The following is a 13,376-nucleotide window of genomic DNA, read 5'->3' as shown; positions in this document are numbered from 1 at the left end:
GTTTGCTCATATGGATTCATCCATCCATCCATCCATCATCCAATCCTACGTTGCCCCATGAGAAGCGTAGGAGCCCGGGGCTAGGCAGTTGGTCCTGACATTTAAGATGAGAGTGACCTACCTCACTCATCCCTGAGTAGCATTTCGTGAGCAATAATAAACCCCAACCATCCCTTGGATATAAACCTTCACCGGCTCAATCCGACTGGAACACAATAATTACCCACTAAACCACCAGGCGCCAAAATTTGGTTATATGGTTACCACCCAGTGTAGTAAATAGTTTCCTGGTGTACAGGAAACCATTTGGCTTGTCACTCAGTGTAGCGTCACCCATAGGCAGAAGAAAGAGGAAAAAATGAAGGAACGAAAGACAGAAGGGGGAGTGTAAAGTCACCCGTAGGCAGAAGGACGAGGAAAGAACGAAGGAAAGAAAGATAGAAGATGGAAGGAAAGAAGGAATGGATTCAAATCTGGATAGGCCCTAATCTCAGTAATTATTTCACGCAAATAACTGCAAAAGGAGGATAAATCATAATTCATTCTTAGTCTATACAATAAGCTGTATTTTGCTTGTAAATGCATCCTCTTTATGCGTTCTACCATCATTTGTTACCAATTCTAGCGCAAAATATATTTATTTCCTACATAAAAATAACAGTTTAGAATGGGTCAGTGAAGTGTCTGGTTTACAGAAGAAACATTCAAAATTTGCATGCTTTTAGTACTCATACAGCGCATTCTCGCCCAACCTAGCGACTGTCGTGGCATTCAAATGCCAGAACTGGATTTCGCCAAGACTGACAGTCCAGATTTTTTTTAGCAGGGATGACTGATGCTCAGGAACGTCTGATGACTAAACGTCGCCAATGGACCGCCTGAACTCTTGGTTTTAATAGTACGGCCCTACATGACAGCTGTGCTTATGATGGAGTTCATCACATTTACTATCATCCCTGTCCTTCTTCATGTTATGCTGGACTAATGCCTTCAGCCTGTATGTGTCACTATGGCAACTCCACCAAGCACCCTAGGAAGGTCCACTGCTCAAGAATATGCGGGAGATTATCAGGAAGCTTGACGAAGGATGAAAGGTTAGTCAGGTGGCTAAGTGTTTTTGGTGCTGAACCACATGGAATTTATCAAGAAAGTCTCCTGTTATTCTTTGTTGTTTCTTTCCCCTACAGTCTTTGTTTGATTTCCGTCACTCATGCCTCACCCATCTTTCTCTCAATCTCCTCATGCTTGGTTAGGTCTGTCTATCCTCTTTCTGTCAGCCTTGCTAACCTGCTTCACCTTGCCTAACTCTGCCTCTGGGAGGTCAGGTGTACAGTGTATGTACAGTGCATTATACAGTACAGAACTAGGACAATTTATCATGACTATTACAGTATTTAATCCGAGCCGTCCCGGCGACGTGAATTAACGCGGCAACATTGCAAGGTCCCTAATTTGCACAATTTTCAATTTTCGCGAGTGATTTCGCGAGTGATTTTTGGCACGTATACACGGGACACCTTCCTCTATTCCTCTACAAGATGCCAAGCAGGAACAATGCCTTACACCGCATAACCTCACCCCCCCCCCTGCACGCCATTGTCTCGGCAATTCACCTGTTACCAGTTACTATCTATCTATCTATCTATTGCCAGACGCCTCAATCCCGTTTGGGGTGGCCACAAACAAATCGCCTCCAAGTCGCCCTGTCCCCCGCCATTTCACTACCCTGCTCCCAACTCACACCCCCCTCTCTCATATACCTCTCCACCCCATCCCTCCATCCCATCCTCGGTCTCCCCCTCCCTCTTCCACCCTCCACCTCACTCACATACACTCTCTTCGTCAGTCTTTCACCCTCCATCCTCTCCACATGGCCAAACCACCTCAGTGTGTTCCTCATAACGCTTCCTATCACATCCACATCAACACCACAACGCTCCTTTATATCCTCATTCGTCAGCCTGTCTCTCCACGTGACTCCACAAGCTCCTCTTAAATAACTCATTTCCACTGCTCTCACTCTTGACTTGTGTCCTTCCAACAACGTCCAAGCTTCACTTCCGTACGTTAGAGTTGGTATCACAATACTGTCATGTAGTAACTTTTTTACTTCCATGCTCACTTCCTGTTTCTTATCACTGCTTTCAAGGAACCAGCAACCTTTCTTCCCTGCTGTACCCTTTCAAGCACTTCACCCTCCAAACCTCCATCCTTACTCATCACACTACCCAAATACTTTAAACGTACTCACATTTTCCAATTCCTCACCATCCAACCTCGCTATACATTCACTGACTTCACCTCTCTCAAAGACCATCACTTTACTCTTCCCTACATTCACCTTTAGGTTCCGTTTCTTACACACTCTCTCAAACTCATCCACCAAGCCTTGCAGCTCCCCTTCATCTTCACTCAACAACACAGTATCATCTGCAAACAACAGTACAGGGAGTTTCCAAACACTATCCTCTCTCACCAGGGCCACTCCAACATCCACTACCCTACCTTGTACCTCTTTTATTACCCCATCCATGTACAGATTGAACAACCATGGAGACATGACACATCCCTGTTTCAAACCAACTTTCAAAGAGAAAATTCACTTAGTTCACCATCCACACGCACTGCAGCCTTAGCACCATCATACATACTCTTCACAGCATTCAACAACTTCCCATCTACTCCATATATTCTTAACACTTTCCACAATCCTTGTCTATCCACCCTGTCATATGCTTTCTCCAAATCCATGAAAGCCGCATACAACTTCTTTTTCCCTTCTCTAGAAACTTTTCCACTAAAGATCTAAGAATGAATATCTGATCTACACAACCTCTTCCCCTTCCTAAAGCCTCCCTGTTCTTCTCCAACTAATTTCTCTGTTCTTTCTCTAACTCTGTCTATAAGTATCCTACCATACACTTTTCCTATTATACTAAGAAGACAAATGCCCCTATGATTACCACACACTTCTTTTTCCCCTTTTCCTTTGTACAAGGGAATAATTATACCTGACTTCCAATCCTCCGGGACTCTACCTTCCTCCCAGGCCAATCTGCACATCTTCCACATCCATTCTACTACTATCTCTCCCCCATGCTTCAGCATCTCACCACACACTCCATCAATTCCTGGGGCTTTCCCGATTTAACTTTCTTCATTGCTTCCACAACCTCTATCCTACTGATTTCTACCTGTCTTCTCACCTCCCTCCTTCTCCCAGCCATTCCCCAGCCACTTATACTCGCATTACTTCCATCCTCTACGTTCAACAATTCCTTAAAGTGTTCTCTCCATCTGCTCACTTTTTCTCCCTTCTCCACTAGTAATCTACCATGTTTATCTTTCACTCCCCTGCTAACTTCACTTCCACCCTGTCTTACTCTTTTCACTTCTCTCCAGAACATTTTCTTACAGTCCCTCCACTTTACACTCAAATTCCTTCCAAATTCCTGATCCACTCTCTTCTTACTCTCTCTTACTAATCTTTTCACCTCTCTCTTCCTTTCCACATATAACTCTCTCTTCTGCCTCTCAACTTCTTCCACCGCCCAATATCTCATCCATTAATAGTATTCTTTCATCTTATGTGCCACACCCTGTTTCACCACAACAGTCCACCACGCTGTTCCTTGCACCCCCTCCGTCTTCTCTTCCTTCCACACACCACATCACATGCTGCACATATTTCTTCTGTAAATATCTTACACACACCTTCCACGTCTCCCATCTGCTCCAATTCATATTTGCCCAATCGTTCCTCCACTTCTCTCTTATACTCTGCCTTTTTCTCATCCTCTTGTAACCTTTCCACTCTCCTTGCAACTACTCCTTCCTCTCGTCTTTCCCTTCTTCTATTCCTCCATCTTACTTGCATCCTAATTCTGGCCACCACCAAGTAGTGGTCAGAAAGGCCACTCCCCCAACCTCTATAAACTCTTGCATCCAATATACATCTTCGCATCCTTTCATCCACACACACATAATCAATCATTGCCTTCCTTTCATTCAGTTCACCACCCACCCTTCTCATCACTCGCCATGTATACCTGTGGATCATTTTATGCCTGAAGAGGGTATTGGCTATTACCAACCCCTCCCAGCACAGATGTCCACTAACGCACTCCCCATTCTCATCTATCTCAGCAGGCACACCCCACTCACCAACTATTCCATCCACCTTCACATTACCAACTTTACCATTCATATCACCGATCAAAAACACTCTTTCATTCCTTCCAAACTTTTCCATGCACACTTCCACATTTGTCCAGAACTCTTCTCTCACTCTTCTAGCACGATCTTGCGTTGGCGCATACACACACACAATCGCCCACATTTGTATTCCAACTTTCAACTTTACCCACACAATCCTTGACCCAACTGATCCATACTGTCTTATGCTCTTCTTCCATCTTTTACTCACAACTATACACACTCCTTCCTTTGCCCTCTCATTCTCATCTACTCCTGCACATATACCCCATCCATACTCCCATTCTCTCACACTTTCTCCTCTCCATTTTGTTTCAGTTATTCCACATACATCCACTTTCGCATCCTCAAGCACCTGGACAATCTCTCTCTCTTTCACCTCATCATTCGCTCCTCTTACATTCCATGTACACATTACCAAGTCCTTTGTCCGGTCCTGGGTCGTCAACGTTTGGTCAGTCCTTGTCCGAGGCTTCTTGTTTGTTTTTTTAGTTAGTTGTTTTCCGGGGAGGGGCACTAACCCTCCGCCAACCCTTTTAGTCGCCTTTTACGACAAGCAGGGATACTGGGGGAGTATTCTTGAAAACCCCCCTACCCCCAGTTACCTGGCCAATAAAGACATTCAGGGCCAGAGTGATTCCCCAATCGATGACAATGTGGAGGACAAAGTTTACATAGCAATAGAGGAAGAAACAGTCAGAAATGATGATCAGGTAATGTGGGAAACAAAAGGTCATGAATGGTGATGAGTTAGTGAGTGAAACAATGCTTATAATGACTATACAGTATTACTGTTTGAAAACCAATATACTATTGTACTACATATAAATTCGTAATAAGTAAATAAATACTGTTTATGAGTGGATAAAATAGTTACCCTCCCATAGAACTCGTTTTCTTTGGTGCCAGCCTGTTAGAAAACCCAGTCAGGTAAGGAAGTACTCGTACCTAAATCGCGTATCTTAAACCTCAGGTGAGCGATTTCTCTATGAATTTTTGATGTTTCTCACCAAAAGCGGATGTTTGAGCAAAAAAAAAAAAAAAAAAAAAAAAAAAAAGTCCGAAAACGTCGGGATGGGGCGGGTTAAGGGTGTTGGTAGGTGGGGGCGCTCACCATCCACTCACTCGATGTAGTGCTGCTCTCAGGTGTATGCCCTTTCCTCTCCATCCTTCTTTCCTTCCCTTCGCTTCTGTCTTTCTTTCCTTCATTCTTTCCTTGTCCTTCTGCCTGAGGGTGACTTTACACTCCCTCTTCTGTCTTTCTTTCCTTCATTCTTTCCACTTCTTTCAGCCTGTGGGTGACTCTACACTGAGTGACAAGCCAAATGGTTTCCTGTGCACCAGGAAACCATTTACTATGCTGGGTGGTAACCATATAACCAAATTTCGGCGCCTGGTGGTTTAGTGGGTAATTATTGCGCTCCAATCGGATAGAACCATTGAAGGTTTATATCGAAGGGGTGGTTGGGGTTGATTGCTCATGTAATGCCACTCAGGGATGAGTGAGGCTGGTCACTCTTATCTTAAATGTTGGGACCAACTGCCTAGCCCCGGGCTCCTACGCTCCTCATGGGGCAATTTAGGATTGGATGATGATGATGATTTTCTTTATCTGAACAGTTACACAGTACAGTTGCGCTCTTTGGAAGGGTTTAGGGAGATCATTAGTCAATTTCTATCGGCAAATCACCTTGTGACACCAGCTTGGCTGTTATATGCCTGATAATTGAGAGTTTACTGTAATAATAATAGTAATAATAACAAATAATAATAACTATAATACTAATAATAAGCAATTAGGTCTTCTGTTTTTGGTAGGTGGGGGCGCTCATCATCCACTCACTCGATGTAGTGCTGCTCTCGGGTGTCTGCCCTTTCCTCTCTTCCATCCTTCTTTCCTTCCCTTCGCTTCTGTCTTTCTTTCCTTCATTCTTTCCTTGTCCTTCTGCCTAAAGGTGACTTTACACTCCCTCTTCTGTCTTTCTTTCCTTCATTCTTTCCACTTCTTTCAGCCTGTGGGTGACTCTACACTGAGTGACAAGCCAAATGGTTTCCTGTGCACCAGGAAACCATTTACTATGCTGGGTGGTAACCATATAACCAAATTTCGGCGCCTGGTGGTTTAGTGGGTAATTATTGCGCTCCAATCGGATAGAACCATTGAAGGTTTATATCGAAGGGGTGGTTGGGGTTGATTGCTCATGTAATGCCACTCAGGGATGAGTGAGGCTGGTCACTCTTATCTTAAATGTTGGGACCAACTGCCTAGCCCCGGGCTCCTACGCTCCTCATGGGGCAATTTAGGATTGGATGATGATGATGATTTTCTTTATCTGAACAGTTACACAGTACAGTTGCGCTCTTTGGAAGGGTTTAGGGAGATCATTAGTCAATTTCTATCGGCAAATCACCTTGTGACACCAGCTTGGCTGTTATATGCCTGATAATTGAGAGTTTACTGTAATAATAATAGTAATAATAACAAATAATAATAACTATAATACTAATAATAAACAATTAGGTCTTCTGTTTTTGGTAGGTGGGGGCGCTCATCATCCACTCACTCGATGTAGTGCTGCTCTCGGGTGTCTGCCCTTTCCTCTCTTCCATCCTTCTTTCCTTCCGTCCTCTTCTGTCTTTCTTTCCTTCATTCTTTCCTTGTTCTTCTGCCTACGGGTGACTTTACACTACCTCTTCGGTCTTTCTTTCCTTCATTCTTTCCTTTTCTTTCTGCCTGTGGGTGACTCTACACTGAATGACAAGCCAAATGGTTTCCTGTACACCAGGAAACCATTTACCTGTACTATGCTGGGTGGTAACAATATAACCAAATTTTGGCACCTGGTGGTTTAGTGGGTAATTATTGCACTGCAGTCGGATTGAGCCGGTGAAGGTTTATATCCAAGGGCTGGTTGGGGTTGACTGCTCATGTAATGCCACTCAGGGCTGAGTGAGGCTGGTCACTCTCATCTTAAATGTTGAGACCAACTGCCTAGCCCTAGGCTCCTACGCTCCTCATGGGGCAATGTAGGATTGGATGATGGATGGATAGATGTCTTCTGTTTCTCAAAAGTATCATTCTTCTGAAGTAATTCACTAGTACTCAAAATACACTTGCATCTTCACAACTAGAAGACTTGTGATATCCCTCATATATAATACAACACTCCTCAGCAGAAGTGGTCAAAATTAAACCTATCATCCATCACAACCTCTCTCACAAATATAGCTTCTGGAAAACAAAAGCTCTGAGCTTACCCTTAAAAGGTTTGACAAAAGGTAATTGTCTCAGGGAAAACAGCAATCTATTACTGTATATAACCAATCAAAGAATGATGAGCGATGAACAGGTCCTGGTTATAATAGGCATAAAGGTGGATGATAGCTTATTTTAATGGCAATTCAACAATATGGTGCACAATAAAAAATAAAAAAAAATCATTATGTAAAAGCAAAACAAAGAAATGGTAATACAGTACAGTACCTGAACCAGACCCAGATGGTGCTGACCCTATCTGTCACTCATGAAAAATAAAATGTGGGGGGATGGGGGTGTAAGCAAAGCCATCACAAGCAGCTGGGCTGCGATTTGGTTACCCTACTGTGAATAGAGCCTGTGCCAAAATGTACTAAATCAATGTGTGGAAACTTTTTTCTTTTTTGAGCTTTAAAAAGGTAACACCATCAGTTTTGTTACTCATATTCTGTTGGCTGTGACACTGCCACGAATAAAGGACATTCCCCCCCAACCCTGCCTCAAATATCCTCCACCCACCCGATACATTCATCATTAAATTCACACTGGGTAATGCACATTCAGTAATCCCTCGATTATCTGTCATAATAGAGCCAATGGCATGACTGGATGCGGGCAATGTCTGGATGTGGAGCAATATCCTCTACTATACCCATACCCAACCTGTATGTACAGTACCCCTCCTAATTTTGGCAGTGTTCTGCAGTCTTTCAGCTGTTTTTAGGCATCAAAACATACATTGCAATAAGCAATATAATCCTAAACACCAAGAAAATAATGCATTAAAAAGAAAAAAATAAATAAAAAATAAAAAACAATATGCACAGTACCCCTCCTAATTCTCACAGTGTTCTGTGGTCTTTTGGCTATGTTATCAAAACACACACTGAAATATGCAATATAACCCTTAAAAAAAAAAAAAAAAAAAAAAAAAAAAAAAAAAACTACCAATATGTACAGTACCCCTCTTAATTTTGGCACTGTTCTGAGGTCTTTCAGATGTGTTTAGACATCAAATCACACACTGAAAAAAATAAATAAATAATTAAAAAAGGCCTTACTGATATGCACAGTAGCTACCCCTCCTAATTTTGGCAGTGTTCTTCTGTCTTTCAGCAGTATTTAGACATCAAAACACACATGGGAATATCCAGTATAATGCTAGACACAAAGAAAGCAATGAATAAACAACAAAAGTCCACAAAAATAATCAATGAAGACCGTTACAGTATTTTTAACTCTCTCAGGATTCAAAAAGTTTCTGTGACTCCTTGGCACAGAGAAAATCATTTCTTTCAATTTCAATATGCCCCCCTGGAAACTGGTTATCTATCTATTGGCAGATGCCTTAACCCGAGGCGTCCCATCAACGTATGAGTACGTGGCAACGTTTGGTCACAGCTAGACCCATTGACGTACCAGAACATCGCGTAATTGCAAGGTTCATAATTTGCACAATTTTCAATTTTCACGCATGATTTTTGGTATGTATACACGGGACACCTTCCACTACAAGATGCCAGGCAAGGACAATGCCTTACCCCACATGCCCCCCCCCCCCCCGGCACGCCATTGTCTCGGCAATTCACCTGTTACCAGTGACCTGGGCAATAAAGACATTCAGGGCCAGAGTGATTCCCTAATCGATGACAATGTGGAGGACAAAGTTTACGTAGCATTAGAGGAAGAAACAGTTAGAAATGATGATCAGGTAATATTGCCAAAAAGGTCAGGTATGCTGATGTGTTAGTGAGGGAAACAATGCTTATACTCCCTATATTACTGTTTGAAAACCAATATACTCTCATACTACATATGAATTTGTACCAAATAAATAAATAAATACCATTTATGAATGGTGTGGAATAGTTACCCTCCCATAGAACTTGTTATCTTTGGAGCCAGCCTCATAGAAAACCCAGTAAGGTAAGGAGTACTGCTACCTGCATCGAGTATTTTAAACCTCAGGTGAGCGATTTCTCTATGAATTTTCGATGTTTCTCACCAAAAGCGGTGGTTTGAGCCTCCCCCCCCCCCCAAAATTGGTCGGGATTGGGGGGAGTCAGTGGTGGAAAATCGGTTAGAACGGGGCGGGTTAATCCTATAAGGGATGGCCACAAATAAATCACTTCCATGTCACCCTGTCCCCTGCCATTTCATTGCCCTGCTCCCAGCTCACACCCCCCTCTCTCATATACCTCTCCACTCCATCCCTCCATCTCATCCTCGACCTTCCCCTCCCTCTCCCCCCTTCCACCTCACATACACTCTCCTCGTCAGTCTCTCACTCTCCACCCTCTCCACATGGCCAAACCACCTTAGCGTGCTTACCTACTAATGCTTCCCATCACACCCACATCCACACCACAATGCTCCTTCACATTCTCATTTGTTAGTCTGTCTCTCCATGTGACTCCAAAGGCTCCTCTCACATAACTCATTTCCACTGCTCTCACTCTTGACTTGTGTCCCTCCTACAAAGTCCAAGCTTCGCTTCCATACGTTAGAGTTGGAATTACAATACTGTCATATAGTAACTTTTTCACTTCCATGCTCACTTTCCTGTTTCTTGTCAATGCTTTCAAGGAACCAGCAACTTTCCTTCCTTGTTTTACCCTTTCGAGCACTTCACCTTCTAAACTTCCATCCTTACTCATCACACTAACCAAGTGCTTAAATGCACTCGCTTTTCCATTTCCTCCTCATCCAACCTCACTGTACATTCACTGACTTCACTTCTCTCGAAGACCATAACTTTACTCTTCCCTACATCCACCTTTAGATTCCGTTTTTTTACACACTCTCCCAAACTCATCCACCAAGCCTTGCAGATCCCCTTCGTCTTCACTTAACAACACAGTATCATCTGCAAACAATATAATAACAACAACATACCGGTAATAAACTTATGCCAGAATAATTCTTGCACTCACTTCACTCACTTTTATTTTTGTACACAGGTACAATCACAGCCTTTTTCCTCTCTTCTGGCATGGTTTCACTCATCCATACCTTCTTACATATCTCCAGCAAGAACTTCATTCCACTCTCTCCGCTACACTTAATCATCTCTATATATACACCTTCAACCCCAGCTACTTTCCCATTTTTCAGCCGCTTCACAGCGCTCTTCGCTTGTGTGAGTGTCATGTTTCTTGGTACTGCACCCCCCCCAAAACCAATCATGTTTACAGTGGCTCTACTCTATTCCCATTCGTCAGGCTTTCAAAATATTCTTTCCATCTGGTCCTTACTTATTAATAATAAGAAATATGAACCAGAAATTAGAGCTAAATCTCTGAATTGAAAAAAATCCTCAAATTAATAATACACTGTCTCTAGCATTTTTCACTGTTTTCAACAGGGATGACTATTAAAAAAGGAAAGGAATGCAAGTAACACTAACACAGGATATCCTCCTCAGGGAGTAAACAATTTCCACAAAAGCCTTATGTGAGCAATAAACTCCAACCACCCCTCATAATTAGACCCTTGTGGGCCACATCCAGTTGGGGCATCTTAAATTACACTGTGTTAATTCAGGGCTAAAACAATGTAAAATAGTCTTAAAATCCTATGATGAACTGGCTGGAGTTTATGGGGAAAAAAGAAATGGTAGAGGAGGTTAGCCAAGAGCAGGTCCTGGATTGATCTGCTATTCACAACCTTAGAAATATAAACTAACCTTTGCTGTGAAGAAGGATTTCAGATCAAACAAGTAGAAATAGTTGTTATCAGAAACATCTGTCAGCAGCTGATTGGCAAGTCTATAGAGTGTTGCCATCTGTGGGAGGGTGAGGCGCCACTTGCGGTAGGTAGGGCCATTGACATGCTTTGTGTCTATCAATGGTTTGTGTTCATAAAACCATTCCGCAACCTAAGAAATACATTAAAAATCAGTACACATAATCATATTTATAAAAACGGAAATACACTATAAACAGTATTTTTCTACTGTCAAACATACTGGTTTAGTAGTTATTGTCGTACAACATTGAAGGTCACATATACTATGACCTATGCCATCTGTGAAAGATAATACTCATAATAATGGTATTAAAATCCTGTTACAATAATGCTGAAGTTATACTGGATATCTCTGAGAACACTACTCACGCCTTTTCAATGAGTCATACAAAGTGACCATGAGGGGTGGAACCTGAGGATTGAAAAATTCTTTCCCACGTACTAGTGTAAAATGTGATAACCTCTCTACTTTTATGCAAACACAATCATAAGTTTGGAATGGAATATATTGCCAGTACTGTATCTAGAACTTTCTTCTCTGATTCACATGCAAAATATACCAAAAACTTGGCTCCATCTCTTTGAATCCTAACTGTATGTGAGAGACAATTAAGGTTACTGTACAGTCCATGGCCTAGCTACAATTTTTTTTTTTCTTCAAATTTCAGCAAAAACTCTGTCCTATACACTGTACAGTATAATCATTCACTACAAAGTAGATTGGAAACCTGTCATCACCATCATCATCCAATTCCATGCTGCCCCATGAGGGGTGAAGGAGCTAGGCAAGTTCGTGCTGATGTATAGGATGAGAGTGATCATCCTCATCATCATCTGGACCTCCTTTCCCATCCAAGGACAGGGTGAGTACCAGCAATGTCCAGACAGCCCAAATTTGCCCAATCCAACAGGCCACGCTTCCATTCACTCATCATTCAAGCCCCTGGAATCCTGGCCCTATCTGATACGTCAAAAACATTCACCACGTTCTGTAGCTTCACATAAACATATCTGACAGAGTCAATCTAGACACTGCCACATTAAACAGGGGTGCCACATCCCTGATCATGCACTTCTCCTCACAACATTCATCCAGCCAGCTTGATCTCTTGTCAGTTCCCTAGCCTCACCAACTTCCAAACCTCTCTTCCTCACACACTCATACACCATATCTCTCCACTTCTCCTTGGCCTACCTCACCTCCTCCCTCCTTCAAATTAGCTCAGAAATACATTTTTCACCAGTCTATTGTTATCCATTCTCTCCACATGACCATACCACCTCAGTACACCCTCTTCGATTCTGGTGTCCACAAACTTCCCCACTCCGCACCTTTCATGAATCACATGATTTTGTATCCTATCCACCCTCTATGCTCCACATACATTCCTCAGCAGTCCCATCTCCACAGCCCTCACTCATGACTTTTCATTTTCATGCCACTCCATAGTCTCACATCCATATGTTAAAGTTGGCACTAACACTCCTTCATGTAAGCCTCGTGCAGATGCAACACTCAAGCCTCTGTTTCTCATCAAGGTCTTTCATTGAACCAGCTACTTTTCTTCCTTGTGTCACTCTACTTTCCATTTCTTTTGCGCATTTTCCTCTCTTTTCTATCACTGTACCCAGGTATTTGAACTCTCATCAATTCCAGTCTCTCTCCATTTAATAATACATCGTACTGGGAGTCACCTTCTCTCTCAATAACCATCACTTTACTCTTTTCTACATTTACTCTCAAGGCACAACGCTCACAGACATAAGCAAAACTCTGCACTAGCCAACCAAGTTCTTGTCCAGTATTTGCAAGCAGTACTGCATCATCAGCATACAACATATTTCAGATATTCCATCTATCACCATTCATTACGAACGCCATTCCCCCACTCCATTACTCGTACTTTTACTTCTCTCATCACCTCATCCACATGTTTACTGAACAACCAAGCTCTCTTCCTCCCATCATCTCCAGATGTCACCTTCTGCTCCCCACACCTCGCCCCCAATACATCATGGAGAGTGGTCAAAACCCTAGGTTCTGATCACCTCCCAATCATCACTACTAAAACCAGAATCACCCCAGCTGGCCACAAACACACATGCACTAATTATAAGAGAGCCAACTGGGAGACCTTTGTAACTGAAACAGAACATT

General features: G+C 42.6%; 1 protein-coding gene across 1 annotated transcript in view; it reads right to left on the bottom strand.

The window, feature by feature from the left end:
* Nucleotides 1–13,376, bottom strand: part of Prp8 (pre-mRNA processing factor 8) — a 100,156-nt gene that overhangs the window by 32,619 nt on the left and 54,161 nt on the right. The window contains exon 5 of the mRNA XM_080272985.1: nt 11,157–11,348. Coding sequence (XP_080129111.1) covers nt 11,157–11,348 — 192 coding nt within the window. The remainder of the gene's footprint in view (nt 1–11,156; nt 11,349–13,376) is intronic.

Source organism: Coenobita brevimanus, chromosome 52, assembly GCF_032717465.1.
Source record: "Coenobita brevimanus isolate Jiangsu-jjx chromosome 52, ASM3271746v2, whole genome shotgun sequence".
In the NCBI taxonomy this organism is placed as follows: Eukaryota; Metazoa; Arthropoda; class Malacostraca; order Decapoda; family Coenobitidae; genus Coenobita; species Coenobita brevimanus.
Note: the sequence above shows the minus strand (reverse complement) of the source record. Positions and strands in the feature narration are given on the sequence as shown.